Genomic DNA, 13,295 nt, shown 5'->3' with positions numbered 1-13,295 from the left:
CATGATAACACTTTTGCACCTGCCTGGAATGCTTTTACCTCTACCAATATGGTAATGTCAATATGTACGTGACGTACTGGCTAATGGTGTTGCTTGATAAACTGGGGCAGTGTTGGCCTGAGCAGCTGCTGCCCCTGACCTGCGAGTACTCATTCCTGTCCATTTCCCACTCAGTTGAGAGTACTTGCTCATGTATAGTTGCATTGGGAATGGAGCTAAGAAAATCAGGCAGCTGCAGAATAACACCCTGTCAATCAGGTTAATTATTCATCAGTCTGGCAGCCACCGGTTCAGGAGTAGAAGATGGTAGGTGGAAGTGTGGTTTTGTATGTTCACTTAGGTAGCACCACCTCTAAATGGACTACGTGTGTAATAAGATGTGTTCTTCCTTTTCTGACTGGTCTGTGCAGTCAAGAGGCTTTGATTCCTAGAAGCCCACAGCTTTAAAGAACATTTTAGCAAGCAGGCGCTGGCAATTTCTATGGTATGGATCTAAGATTCATCATTCATTCTGGATTTCCTCAAAATAACGAACGTCAAACTCAGGTGTTTTATTGGCCTTGAGTGAGTTTCTTTTCCCAGTGTAACATGGGCTAAATGCTTTACCTTTCTTCTGTAGCTAATGTATGTGTAGGAATCTTAATATTGGCAGCTAATGCAATGCTCTCAGTGGTAGAGGAAGGTTATTACTACCATGAATTCTATCCTTCCTGAATGTGCATCATGATACAAACTGACGAGGAGCTCATTTTCTCAAGTGTTTCTTTTGCAAATATAGGTTACCCATAGGAAATCTAGACAGTATCTTCATTGTAATGCACTTGTGTTTACTAGCTGCCATAAAGATACAAGACAATGCTCCTGTTAGGTATATAGAAATTGTTTTATTAGTTACATTTGTGACATACAGAAACAACTAGGACTCAAACCAGTTGTGAGAAGGATCACAGCCATCATATTCTCTTCTTCAAATGGCCAGCTTCATGTTTGGTTCTAAGCAGACTGGGTTAGATATGAAGGTGTTGCAGAGAGGAGGCGTGTTAGCAGTGCTGTAGTCAGTGTTTCCTCCTGCCCCCAAATAAATATGATCTGGTTGTGGGCATGTAGTGATAGGAGGAAGGGTAGTGGTTTTAAACTGAAAGAGGGGAGATTTAGATTAGACACAAGGAAGAAATTCTTCCCTGTGAGGGTGATGAGGTACTGGCTGCCCAGAGAAGCTGTGGCTGCCCCCTCCTGCCAGTGTTCAAAGCCAGGTTGGATGGGGCTTTGGGCAGCCTTGTCTAGTAGAGGGTGTCCCTGCCCATGGCAGGTGGGGGTTGGAACTAGATGATCTCTGAGGTCCCTTCCAATGCAAACCATTCTGTGATTCTATGATCACTTGGCAAGGATGTGGTACAGTGCTGATTACAAATTCTGACTTAAATAGCAATCCATAAACTTAACCGGGTTGCTCAACCATGAATCACAGCCTCAGAAGTGGCTCCTTTTCACAGGAGGCAATATCAGCCATAATTCCAGGGTAGTACAGAATTTAGCAGTCTCTTCACGGGAAATTGCTTGTGTAGATGAAACATAGCAGCTCCTGGTGAGCTGATAGAGGCTTTGCAGGCAGACAGGTTATACCACTGTCACAGAATGGATCGACAGGGCAGTCGGATGGTCTGGGCATTCTTAATATGTTGCTTTAGTGGTAAAGGAATTACCAAATTTACAACTTTCTTTATAATACACTGAAAATCGTGAGCAGCATTTAATGATGAAGGCCAAGAAACCAGGAGGGAGGTATTGTGCTGTCTGGTACGAGGACATCGAAAACAAAGATCAATTTCCATCTGACCTGAAAAACAAGGAATAGAGATAGATATGGATAGGTGGGGCTGGGGGGTAAAAACAAGAGGTGAGTTCAATGCCAGGATTAGGAGTAGTAACATAACTTCAAAGAGTAAATGGAAATTAAAAGGCCATCACTACCTACACAGTAAGTTGTTACACAGGAACAGAAGCTTACTCAAGGGTGGCAAATCAGTGTTCAAAATTACCTAAACCGAATCTGCTATGTGCTAGAACTCACTGTGGCTGTTTGCATCATTTTACCTCATAGTTTGCAGTCATGTCTCAGCAGATGAGACTCCAGGATTTCCATATAGATTAAGTTGCACTTATGTGCAGAAACATTTAAGATTTCCATGGCTTTTTTCCTTTCGCTTTTTCTTTCTCTTTTTATTTCCCATGTCCAGGCAATCTGTAAATCCAAATTAGCTGTTTCTGCCTGGGAAGATTTCACTTTCTATTTAGGGTGTTGTTGACAATTCGGCAAATTCTAACATGCTGTCTTGAGCTGTGGCAGCTGAGAGCGCCGGTGTCAGAGGCGGTCCTGGGTGCAGTGCGCTGTGCTTATTAGTGTAGTGTACTGGTAGGGTGAGGAAATGACATCTCTGCTAGGGACTGTGAGCATCCTGGAGGAAGAAAGGAGGCCTTCTTCAGGAAGAACATGCTGCTGACTAGTCCATAGTTTTCTTCGTAAAGCATAAATGCTGTTTGTTAAGGTTACTATGATGGGAGGATGTGATGAGTGATCATAGATATTGTTACATGTTGAAGATCATTTAAAAGAACTTTATATAGCATAAACAGTGTATGCATGTGTGAATGTGAGAGACACAACTGTTACAGTTGTTTCGTGAACTGGGTGTGCTTGAACTAAACATGTTTTTTCTGAAAAGCTGTGGATAACTGAATCCTAGTGGAGAGGTATAAAATTCTCTGCCTGTGGCTGTAAGACTGGAGATGCAGCTTACTAAACTGGGCAAGCATAGCCAGCATGTCCCAGATACTTGCTGGACTAGTCTTTATAAGTTCCTGGTTCTTCATCTTTAAATATGGTAGCAAAGACCTTACAGATCCACATGATCTGCAGAGGGGTTTTGTTATGATGCTCTAATAATATGCTCTGTGTAGTATCTGTCTTGGAAGAGTTCATCTTGGCAGACTGCCCAAATTAAAGCACTGAGAAAGATTTTCATGCTGAGTCCTCGGGCACTCCTCAGTTCATTCATGTAACCTTTTTTAAGATTGCAGCTTCAGGCATCTGAAAGGCTCACTTTTCTACGTGCCAGGAGTGCACCAGGGGAATGAAATAGGGAAAAGAAAAGATGAAATTAGAGGAGATAAAGAAGCTAAGACTGACTGACAGGAGATAGTAACAAAAAAGAGAGGAAAAACAGAGTGTAAGGGAAAGAAGAGCAAAGGAAGAGTGTTGTAATGAAGGCGTGGAGAGAGAAGTTAGTATGAAGGGAGTGGTAGAAAGAGGTGCAAGAGGACAAAAGGCATGAAGCCAGCCAGGAAGGAGTGCTGGAGATGAATAACTAGGTCTTTATTCCAGTTTGGGAGGGGCAGAAGGGAGTGAGACTTAGTAGGAGGCATGGAGGGTGGGGTTTGTCTTGGGTTTTGCCCAAGGTGCTTTCCCCCTGCTTTCATAATGGTGTAATGTCTTCTACCTTCCTGGCGCTCAGATGAGAACAAGGGATTAATGAAAGATTTTGGAATCAGTAAGAGAAACTTTCTTGTCTAGAAAACATTAGCCCCTCCACAAAGGAAATCAGAAACACATCGATTTTTTTCAGTGCTCTGTAACTTTGGTAGCTGTGGGAAAATCTCATAGAAATAGAAAGGGAAGAATTGCTTTTTGTGTTTAAATAAATAATTGTATGCTGATAATTGGACCTCATGGGGACAAAAATTGAATTTAAAAACTACATAATTGAGCCCCATTTCCCCCTCCCCTCTATTTTCTCCTTTTAGTCCTTTCTTTCCATAAGCACTCACTATTGTGATAATTACATACTAGAAATGTTATAAGCATTAAATGCGACAAAATAAATTTCAAGCAAGGCAAACATTTTCAGGATTTACATCAAGGGATTTTGAGAAACGCAGCAGTAATGTCCCGTGTCAATGTTGCACAGCAGGGTGATGCCTTCCCTTGAGCCTTGAAAGAAAGGAGGTTTGTCCACGTGAGGTTTTCTTTCATTTTGCTTCCCTTGCTGCCTTGACCTTACCTAACCAAGCCTGCAGAAAACTTTGTACCCAGTACCCCAGTGGCAATTCTGCATGCCAAGATACACCTTAATCCCACATTACCATGTAGTTAATGCAGTGATCTTTGCTTCTGATTACCTGCTGGTGACCTATGCCTGATATGGATCAATGCTGATGTCAGGGACTGAACAACTAACAGAAGATTTTGCACCTGGCAATGAGGGAACCACCCCATCAGGCAACTTCTGAGCAACCTTCATGAGAAACCTGTGACATGTTTTAAAATCCCCTGGATGGAGTCTGAGTCATAATTACCTGACAGTACACTTACAGAATAAGCATTTGTTGGAATGATTTATAACACTGTGCCATAGCTGGGTTTTGTATGTAATACTTCGGTGGAAATGCCCAGGTCTCTCTGAGCCCAGCATTTGCTGCCTCTGGGGAGCATTTGCAATATCTGTTGTTTGGTTTAGGGGGCAGGAAGGTTTTTGTTTCGATTTAGTTTGTGTACAGATTTGTGTTGACTGAGACTTATTCTGGTTGTCAAACAAGATGAGGTTTGTAGCCATTCTCTAATGTGAAAAACAGGTCAACTACATTAACTTAAAACCAAGTCTTATATAATACATACATTTTTTAAAAAGTTGTTAAAGTCTTTTAAACCACATTTTTATAGTTATTCTGACATTTTTCTTTCTCTCCCATTTGAACTTACTCAGTGCTGTTTATTTTGTGAGACACAAAGAAACCAGACAAAGATTTGCCATGAAGAAAATTAATAAGCAGAATCTCATCCTTCGAAATCAGATCCAACAAGCCTTTGTCGAGCGAGATATCCTGACATTTGCAGAAAACCCATTTGTTGTCAGCATGTATTGCTCCTTTGAAACCAGACGTCACTTATGCATGGTCATGGAATACGTAGAAGGTAAAATGTTTGTTCTCTTTTACAGAGGAAGAAGAGAGGTTTTTTTATACTAAGAAAGAAAAATAACTTGTATGGTACATGCATTAGAAAGGCCCTCTGTGTGTCCTCAGTTAAATACAGATTTAGGATCTAAATCCAATAAAAGGTGGCTTTTTTCCCAGTCATTATCTCCGGTGAGAGCTTGTAAAACGCTTATGCTCCAACTATAATGGGAAATAACTGCTCATTGAATAAGTTCCTCATAGACCGTGTCCTAGCATTCACAGTTCATGTGGAAATGCTATTTGCTTTTCTGGAGTTAAATTTTCATTAGCGCATGTGGGATATCTGTAATAGTTATTTTTACAAAGAAAGAGGGAGGGGGAGACAATTTGCAAAGGTATTGATGCTGAAGGAGCACAGTGGACAGAGGCAGTGCAAGATGAGATACCCAGGCTATGGTTGTGAGGGCTTTTTTTCCCCTGTGTGTTTGTGGCATTTTCAATGTGGGGTTTCTTTTCCTTGGTTAGTGGTTGCTTTTCATATTAAGTCGGTTTGGGTTTTTTTAAGTAGCAGTACAGACTATATTGGCTTCCAGCTGAACCTTTGTGCTGCTCCTTCCCAGCTTCACACTGTTTCCAGTACAGTAGTTGGTGTGGTTACATGTTTGGTTGAATCATTTCACTGGAAAATAAACATTTATGACTACCATTTGTGTCCTTTTCTGCAGCATATGTAGATTATACTGCTGCACCTCAGAATGTATAGTGTAATCTAGAACATTTGTCCTGTTTCACCAGGTGGAGACTGTGCTACTCTGATGAAGAATATGGGTCCCTTACCTGTAGACATGGCAAGGATGTACTTTGCAGAGACTGTTCTGGCCTTGGAATACCTTCATAATTATGGAATTGTACACAGGGATTTGAAACCTGACAAGTATGTATATAGAGTATAACCAAAAGTGAAATTTTAAATTGTTAGATAAAATACAAAAGGTATTAAGTTGCTTTATGTGGTTTTGAAATGTTTAATTGTGACTTGTATAAAGATTCACAATTTCTGCACAGTATTTGAATTGTCATTACCTGCAGTTGTGGAAAATGCTTTCTGGTTTTTTTTTTTCAAAAAAGCTCTTGAAAATTTTCTGTGTTTAAGATGGAAGAGGCTATCAGAGTAGCTAAAAAAAAGTACTTTTCTGGCTGAAGTGGTAGGAAGTGAACTTTGGTCACTAAGGAAAAGATCTTTCAAAATATGCTTAAAGCACTGTTTAATACAAAGTATTGGAAATACTGAATTGCAGACATTTGTATACATGAAGACAAGATTGAGTAGATTGGGGAATCTTTCCTGTTGCATGATTTTATAGGGCTTTTTTTCCCAATATTGAGAAATACTATATGTGTCCTATACCTGTAAATAACATTCCAACAAGTAGCTGCCATAAAACATATGGCTGTTGTACCTCCTTAAATCTTTCTGTTTCACATTAAAAAAACAAACAAAAAAAGTTGGAGTCATGTCTGTTGAGTGAAAATACCTTCGTGGCATGATACCCCAGGACAGTGTGGTACTAGTTACTAACTAACCTAATCCCTGAGGGCTTTTTTTTTCTAAGTAATGACCCAGCTGGTTACAGGCAGTAAATAAATGCTCACCTCACTTCAAAAATGACATCTATTCTGTTCTAGGTCTTTCAGATGATAGTGCTTCTTTTTCTTCAGAGCATCCAGCATTCAGCTCCCAACACTAACATGGTTCTATAAGATGTTGTGCAATTGCATATACAAAGTTTATTTATATCTACTAAGAGTAACAAATTTAGGACTGTCAGATTTTTAACCTGTTTTATACTTGCTTAAATTATTAAGCCGTCTGTATTTCTGCAGTGCTAATGAAACATTTTTGTCCAAGTGTTATTGCATATTGCTGAATTATTTCACAGTAACTAGAGATTTTTCTAATTTTCAGTTTATTGGTAACCTCCATGGGCCATATAAAGCTTACAGACTTTGGCCTGTCAAAGGTGGGCCTAATGAGTTTGACTACCAACCTGTATGAGGGTCACATCGAGAAGGATGCCAGAGAATTCCTTGACAAACAAGTAAGACACAGCCTTTTTCATTCTTACATTGAGCGTTCAAATAAAGTGATGTTTCATCAGTAGAATGTAGCACAGCGCTCTATAAATGTTACTTCTGTGCTGGTGTTCCAGTTGCGTATGTCAGTTGCTTTCACTGATGCCTGGCAGATTATACTAAGCTTTTTTCTTTCTACATTAGGATCTATTAGTAAGATGAACAACCTAATTGCATGCAAGTGAATCTGAGAGAGACAAATGGCAAGCTGGTCTTTTTTAAGGAATTCAGAAGTCTCAGCAGAGTACTTGTGGAGCTCATGATGCATTGTACAACCAAGGGTGCTAAAATCCTTGCTATGGCCCATTTCCCTTTAAACATGCCTCATTACCATTGCTCACAATCTGTTCACTTTAAAAGTTACTTAAGATAAAACCATCACAACTTTCATGTAAAGATAAGGGTATGTTTAAGTTAAATAAAATATTTGCCGTGATGGACTCCCATGTACAAAATACAAACTGTCCTTTGCATGATGGATACACAGAAGCTGATATTGAAGCTTGTAAATGCAGCTAGGTCATTCTGAAAGGATTAGCTGTTGAGCAAACGTAGGTGTCTGAAACATGCTGAATTCCATTGATCCATGTTTCCATATTATTTAACATGTTAAATGATGTGACATAGCCTAACTAGACTTGTTTTACCATCATGTTTGTTTTCTTTCTTTTTAGGTCTGCGGTACACCTGAATACATAGCTCCTGAAGTGATACTGAGGCAGGGTTATGGAAAACCAGTGGACTGGTGGGCGATGGGAATTATCCTATATGAATTTCTTGTTGGCTGTGTGCCATTCTTTGGAGACACACCAGAAGAGCTGTTTGGACAAGTAATAAGCGGTGAGGATCATCACAAAAAAATCCCCGGATTTTTTAGCTTGCTGTGAAACACTTCATATCTATTAATAGTAAAGATATTTACAACTTTTTTGATCTGTTAGGATTTCAAGCTAGTTTTGCTCAAAGGGCTGTCATTACTGTAGTACTGTAATACAAAATTTGCTGTCAAAGCAGTAAGAATACATTTTGATTAAAAGCTGAACTTACTGTGTATTGTTGCTAAGTACAAAAATGCAGTAAAGTACAATGGTTAAGCTGCACTGTTCAAAAAAGAAAAGCAGTATTAGTAGCAATGACACAACAGCACGGTGATTTCAGTCTTTAGTATAAAGAAATTGTAAGAGGAGAAACAGTTTAAATAAATTTGCATAAATAGGAAAATACCTCATGGCACAATGAGGAAATTAACAAAGATGCAATAAAACCCTAAAACAAATGTGTCTCAAATAATAAATAATGAGAAGGAGAAGGAAACAAATTCTATTCACAGATTGTTAATGATTTCATTGGTGATTGTTGTAGTGTAATGTTATTTCTGTAGCAGCTGTTCTTCCATTTAAAATTCAATAACCTTTTAGATCTTAACCTGCGAGCTGACCCTAAGTATTGTTATGTGGCTTGTGGCAAAACTGAATGATAATTAAACAGAATTGTTTACTATCCTACCTGCTGTTTCCATAAATTTCCCAGATGCATCAATACAGAGGGCCTCTATTTATGCCAAAAATTTAACAGAATGGCACCTCTGTTACTGAATAATTTCCAGTCTCTTTTATGGTCTGCTTAAAAGGTCCAGTAGCTAGGAAAAAAAAAAACAACAAAAAACAAACCAAAAAAAAATCCAGCACACACACACAAAAAAAAAAACACAACAGAAGCAAAACTAACCACACCTCTGATTCCTTATTCTGTGAGAACGCCACAAATCCTCTTTTGTACTTAAGGAGACACTCTGTCATCATCTCGCTTTCCTCTTATCTCTGAAGTTGAAAGCCAGACTCATTTGTAAACTGTAATGAAATGGATTTGTGACTTGCTTCGAGTATATGACCTCTTTATACAACATCCTAGATGTTTGTGGATTTACAACAATGTTGTTTTCTGATGTGATATGCGGAGGCCCGAGTGGCTAGGAGAATCAACTGTTTAATTAACACAAGCAGCAAATGCTGGCTTTGTTCTGGATGCCTCACGGCTGCAATGCATATTCATGCTTTATTTTGCAAATCAGATTTAAACTGCCATGGAAGCTGTAGGCAGGCACACACAGAAATAACTCATGGTTTTATTGCATTTCGAGACACATGCACATGTGTGTTTGTCTTTGCACTCTTTGAGAGAAGGAGAGGGAATAGTCTAAAATTAATGACAACATTTGCACATGAGACTTTTCTTTACACATGGCATTAATTTTACAATTTGTGAAACAAATTTTCATACGTTATATCTGATACTTACTTATATACCTTTTTCTGTCTGAATGTATACATTTATTTTCCAGAAATTATTTGTAAAAGTGTATATGGTACAAACCTGATTTATTCTTGCTGTTGGTCAGCTTAGTTTCTTGGTTTGATGTTTTCTTGTCACTTACTTTAAGTGTCCTTGCTTTCTGAAATCATTCTGTCAGCATCTGAAATACAAAGATTAAGTTTGTGTGTAGCTTCTGATGATTATTTCTCTAATGATGATCATTTTGAAGGAAATTCTAGATAATATAATGACAAAAAAACCCAACGTACCAGCCTTCTTATTTCCTGAGTTCTGTTTATCCTTGTACCTCCCAAAAAACTTCTGCAGGCTTTTGTATAGACCTGCAGTATATTACATTTGCAGAGCCAGCTTCTGCTAAAACTTGCACCAAACATGCTGTGGAAGTTGTTACAAAGTTCACATCCGTATTGAAAATGTTGGCACAGTTTTCTGTCTGGTGGAATTTTTATTCAACCTTACCTGACTACTGCAGCATTTAATATCGTGATTGTACAGTTCAGGTCCTCCATCTTGCTAAGCCTTAGTGGTACTAGAGTCAGTAGAATGAGATGTTTTTCTTCTGAAGTGTAAGACATCTGAGGAAGAAGTTCCAGTTGCTTTTATCTCTCCTGAGCAGAGTCTGATACATCGGCCCTTAGTCATGGGAGTAATGACTTCAGTGAGTCTACTAATGTTAGGGAAGGATTACAGATGTGAGCAGTGACTGCTTAGTCAGGTCAGCAGTGTCCATCTTTAAAGCAATTTCCATGGAACAGAACTAAAATTAAAACCATGATTGGGGTGGGCAGGGAGAAGGGACAGCATGCCAGTTGTGCCAGTATTTTGCAATAGTTTTCCATGAGCCAAGCATTCCTGTGTTCTATTGTTAAACACTGTATTGGGTTAAAGGATACTTCTCAGGAAAATGGGAACATAAAAATGTGCTTATGAAGTCTACATAGAGAGTATAAAAATCAGAAGTAATCGATGTGCAACAGAGCACAACTAGGAAAAATCATCTCAAGTCTGACTTTCTGCTAGCTCACTACAAGAGCTTTCACAGTTTGTGCTGAATGTTGAGATCAGGCTTCAGTAATAACTAAGAACTTTCTGTTTTGCTAGATGAAATAATCTGGCCTGAAAAGGATGAAGCGCCACCTCCAGATGCCCAGGATCTGATTACCCTGCTGCTCAGGCAGAATCCTTTGGAGAGACTGGGAACAGGTTAGGAGGCACTAATTTAAATTATTACTGTGCTATAAATAGCTTCTGTATATGGTATTGGGAGGTTTTGTTCACCTCTTTGCTTTGGTGGGGAAACATCTGTCATAGCAAGTAGCATGACAACATGCCATTATAGCACAGGGCATTTTATAAATTCAGACCAGTAATATGAGCTTAACAGGATGATGACTGTCCTTTTCTTGTTTACATGTGGTCACTTGTGTTTACTTTTTCTGTTTTATTCATCAAATTGTTTTCTCAAAGGCTCAGCCATTGGGTGGGGGTCCTTCGTGAATACAGTATTAAGTAACTAGATGCAGAAATAGAGAAGGTGAATAAAGCACAACTGATGCTTCCTTTGTCAGAAATACCTTAGTGTGGCAGATTAGTTCCTCCAGGCTTTAGTGTGGGTGATGAGTACTCAAACTAATTATTCAGAAATTACTGTCTGAGGTTGTATTGTGAAAGATCTTGTCATTCGCATTCAACAAGCACTACTGCCTTGCTTGGAAAAGAATAAAACCAGAAGTGGAAATGTTAAGGAAGTAAATTGAGATCGGTGAGAACATGAGCTGCTAGCTTATGCCACTGAGGTCATGCAGTGCTGTGCCAGTTCCATTTCCAGAGAAGAACATGGCATGTGGTATTAGGAGCAGTGAGCTTGCACAGGCTAGTGAAAGCACTGTGCGTTCATGTAATAGAGTTTATTTCTTGATGGAGCAGGACATATTTGGGAATTAGGGTGAGAGTCAGTAATACTGCACAGGATTTTTAAAGTGTTAATGTTTGGGACCTTGGTCACAGACCCCTGTCCCACTGAGCAAACCATTATGCAAACACAGCAAAAAAAGGTGTCCTGTATAAGAGCCTGCATATAAAGCTATAATCTTATTTATAGTGAACACTGTATGCCATGGCTATAGTACTGGGGACACTAAGGAAACCAAGTGGCAGGTTGCGTCAGCATAAGAACACTTGTAAGATTGCTGGCAAAACTGAATTCAGTGCTCAGATTGTGCTGCTTGTTTTTGGGACCAATATAAAAAGGAGCTTTAGGAATCAGTTTGTAACAGGTCTTACCACAGCATAACCCAGACCCCACGTACCAGTGACACAGTGCCAAATGACAGGACTTTCTTTGGGACATGATGACGTGACTGAGAGGGGTGAAGTGCATGTCCTTTGCTCCCTGAGCATCTGGGAACTATGTGAACAGCCCTTAGACATCACTGTAGCTGATGATCTGGAGTAAGCAGCATCCAGCAAAGTTTGATGCTGTCCCTTGTCCTGCCTTGAACAAGTTAAGAATGAGGGAGGTGTCATGCCCCAGTCAGCTTCTCCACTTGGCTACCACCTTCATCTGCTGCAGAGGGCACCACTGCCAAGGGCAAAATGGAAGCCATAACTAGTTCCATTCACTTGTTTTAAGTACACTCCTTTCAGGCATTGTTACATTGTCTGTGGATGCTTTTTCCCAGTAAACACAACGCTAATTCACGACTGTCACCCTGCAAGAAGCTGGATCAGAAGTAGATGGCAAATTCTGCCTCTTCTGCTACAGCTGTTTGAGAAAGTGAATTGGCTAGGATGAGGTTGGCTTTACTGTAATGGTCAGGTCCATCACATGGAGCATCTGTGCAGCTCCTTTATGGGCTCATTTCTTTCGACTGTTGATGATCTCTCAAGGGCTCCCAGTCAGAAGAAGGAAATGGAACAGCCATTTCTTTGAAGCACAGAGGGATGTTTAGAAACTGCAACAAAATAGGGTTTTTCAAGTGTCAGAAGCAACTCACAGGAACAGAGGCTGCAATGTGACAGGACCCACAGGGGCACTGAAAAACAGTGTGGTTTATCCCAGGCTCCACCATGCATTTCAAATGACAGCCCTATCTATTTAATACGTATTAGCTAGCTGCATAACACTCCATGAAAATTGTAATTGTGTATGTGCTTGGGAGACCTGAGTGGCATAGTCAAGTCAAAGGAAGGGAGATAGGTACTATACTTGTTTTGAAGAAGGAAAATGACAGATAAAAAACCCCTTTGGGTTTGAAGTGTCTGATTCCAATCAAGTTTTATACAATCCTGACGTAATATCCCATTACTGTGCTCAGAGAAACGTTCACTCCTTGGCTAGTGAATTACAATGAGATATGATTTTGATTTCCTTTGGGAAGATTTGTCTTTCATGAATTTTTCCCTGGTTCAGTCAGAAAAGCAAAGAACCCAACGTAGAAACCTTGACGCTCTGACTTACAGACCAGTGCAGACTTTGCACTTTTACTACAGCTGTCTCCTGACTTAGCTTTGACTAAAGGGGAAGTTTACGTGCTCTGTCAGTGTGGTAGGTTGACTTTGACTGGCCATCGTGTGCCTGTCAAGCTGCTCTGTCACTCCCTTCAGCTAAACAGGGGAGAGAAATAGGACAAAAGGCTCATGGGTTTCGATCAGCACAGGGAGAGATCACTGAGTGGTTACTGTCACAGGCAAAACAGACTCAGCTTGGAGAAGTTAATTATTTGCCAATTAACAATGGAGTAGGTTAATAAGAAACCCACATTCCATACACCTTTTCCATCTTCCTTGGCTCAACTTCACTCTAGATTTCTCTACCTCCTCCCCCAGAATGGCACGAGGAATATGGGTAGTGGTCAGTTCATCACGTGTATGTC

At 39.8% G+C, this 13,295-nt stretch overlaps 1 protein-coding gene across 1 annotated transcript in view; it reads left to right on the top strand.

Moving 5' to 3' along the window:
• MAST4 (microtubule associated serine/threonine kinase family member 4) overlaps positions 1-13,295 on the top strand; it is a gene marked incomplete at its 5' end in the record, with an annotated part of 274,408 nt that overhangs the window by 244,221 nt on the left and 16,892 nt on the right. Inside the window, 5 exons of the mRNA XM_084278039.1 lie at positions 4,761-4,969; positions 5,749-5,887; positions 6,920-7,052; positions 7,761-7,926; positions 10,522-10,623. Of these exons, the coding sequence (XP_084134165.1) occupies positions 4,761-4,969; positions 5,749-5,887; positions 6,920-7,052; positions 7,761-7,926; positions 10,522-10,623 (749 nt within the window). The remainder of the gene's footprint in view (positions 1-4,760; positions 4,970-5,748; positions 5,888-6,919; positions 7,053-7,760; positions 7,927-10,521; positions 10,624-13,295) is intronic.

This window comes from Gallinula chloropus (assembly GCF_964237585.1).
Source record: "Gallinula chloropus genome assembly, chromosome: Z".
NCBI classification, from domain to species: domain Eukaryota; kingdom Metazoa; phylum Chordata; class Aves; order Gruiformes; family Rallidae; genus Gallinula; species Gallinula chloropus.
The sequence above is the reverse complement of the archived record's forward strand: the minus strand, read 5'-3'. Positions and strand labels throughout refer to the sequence as shown.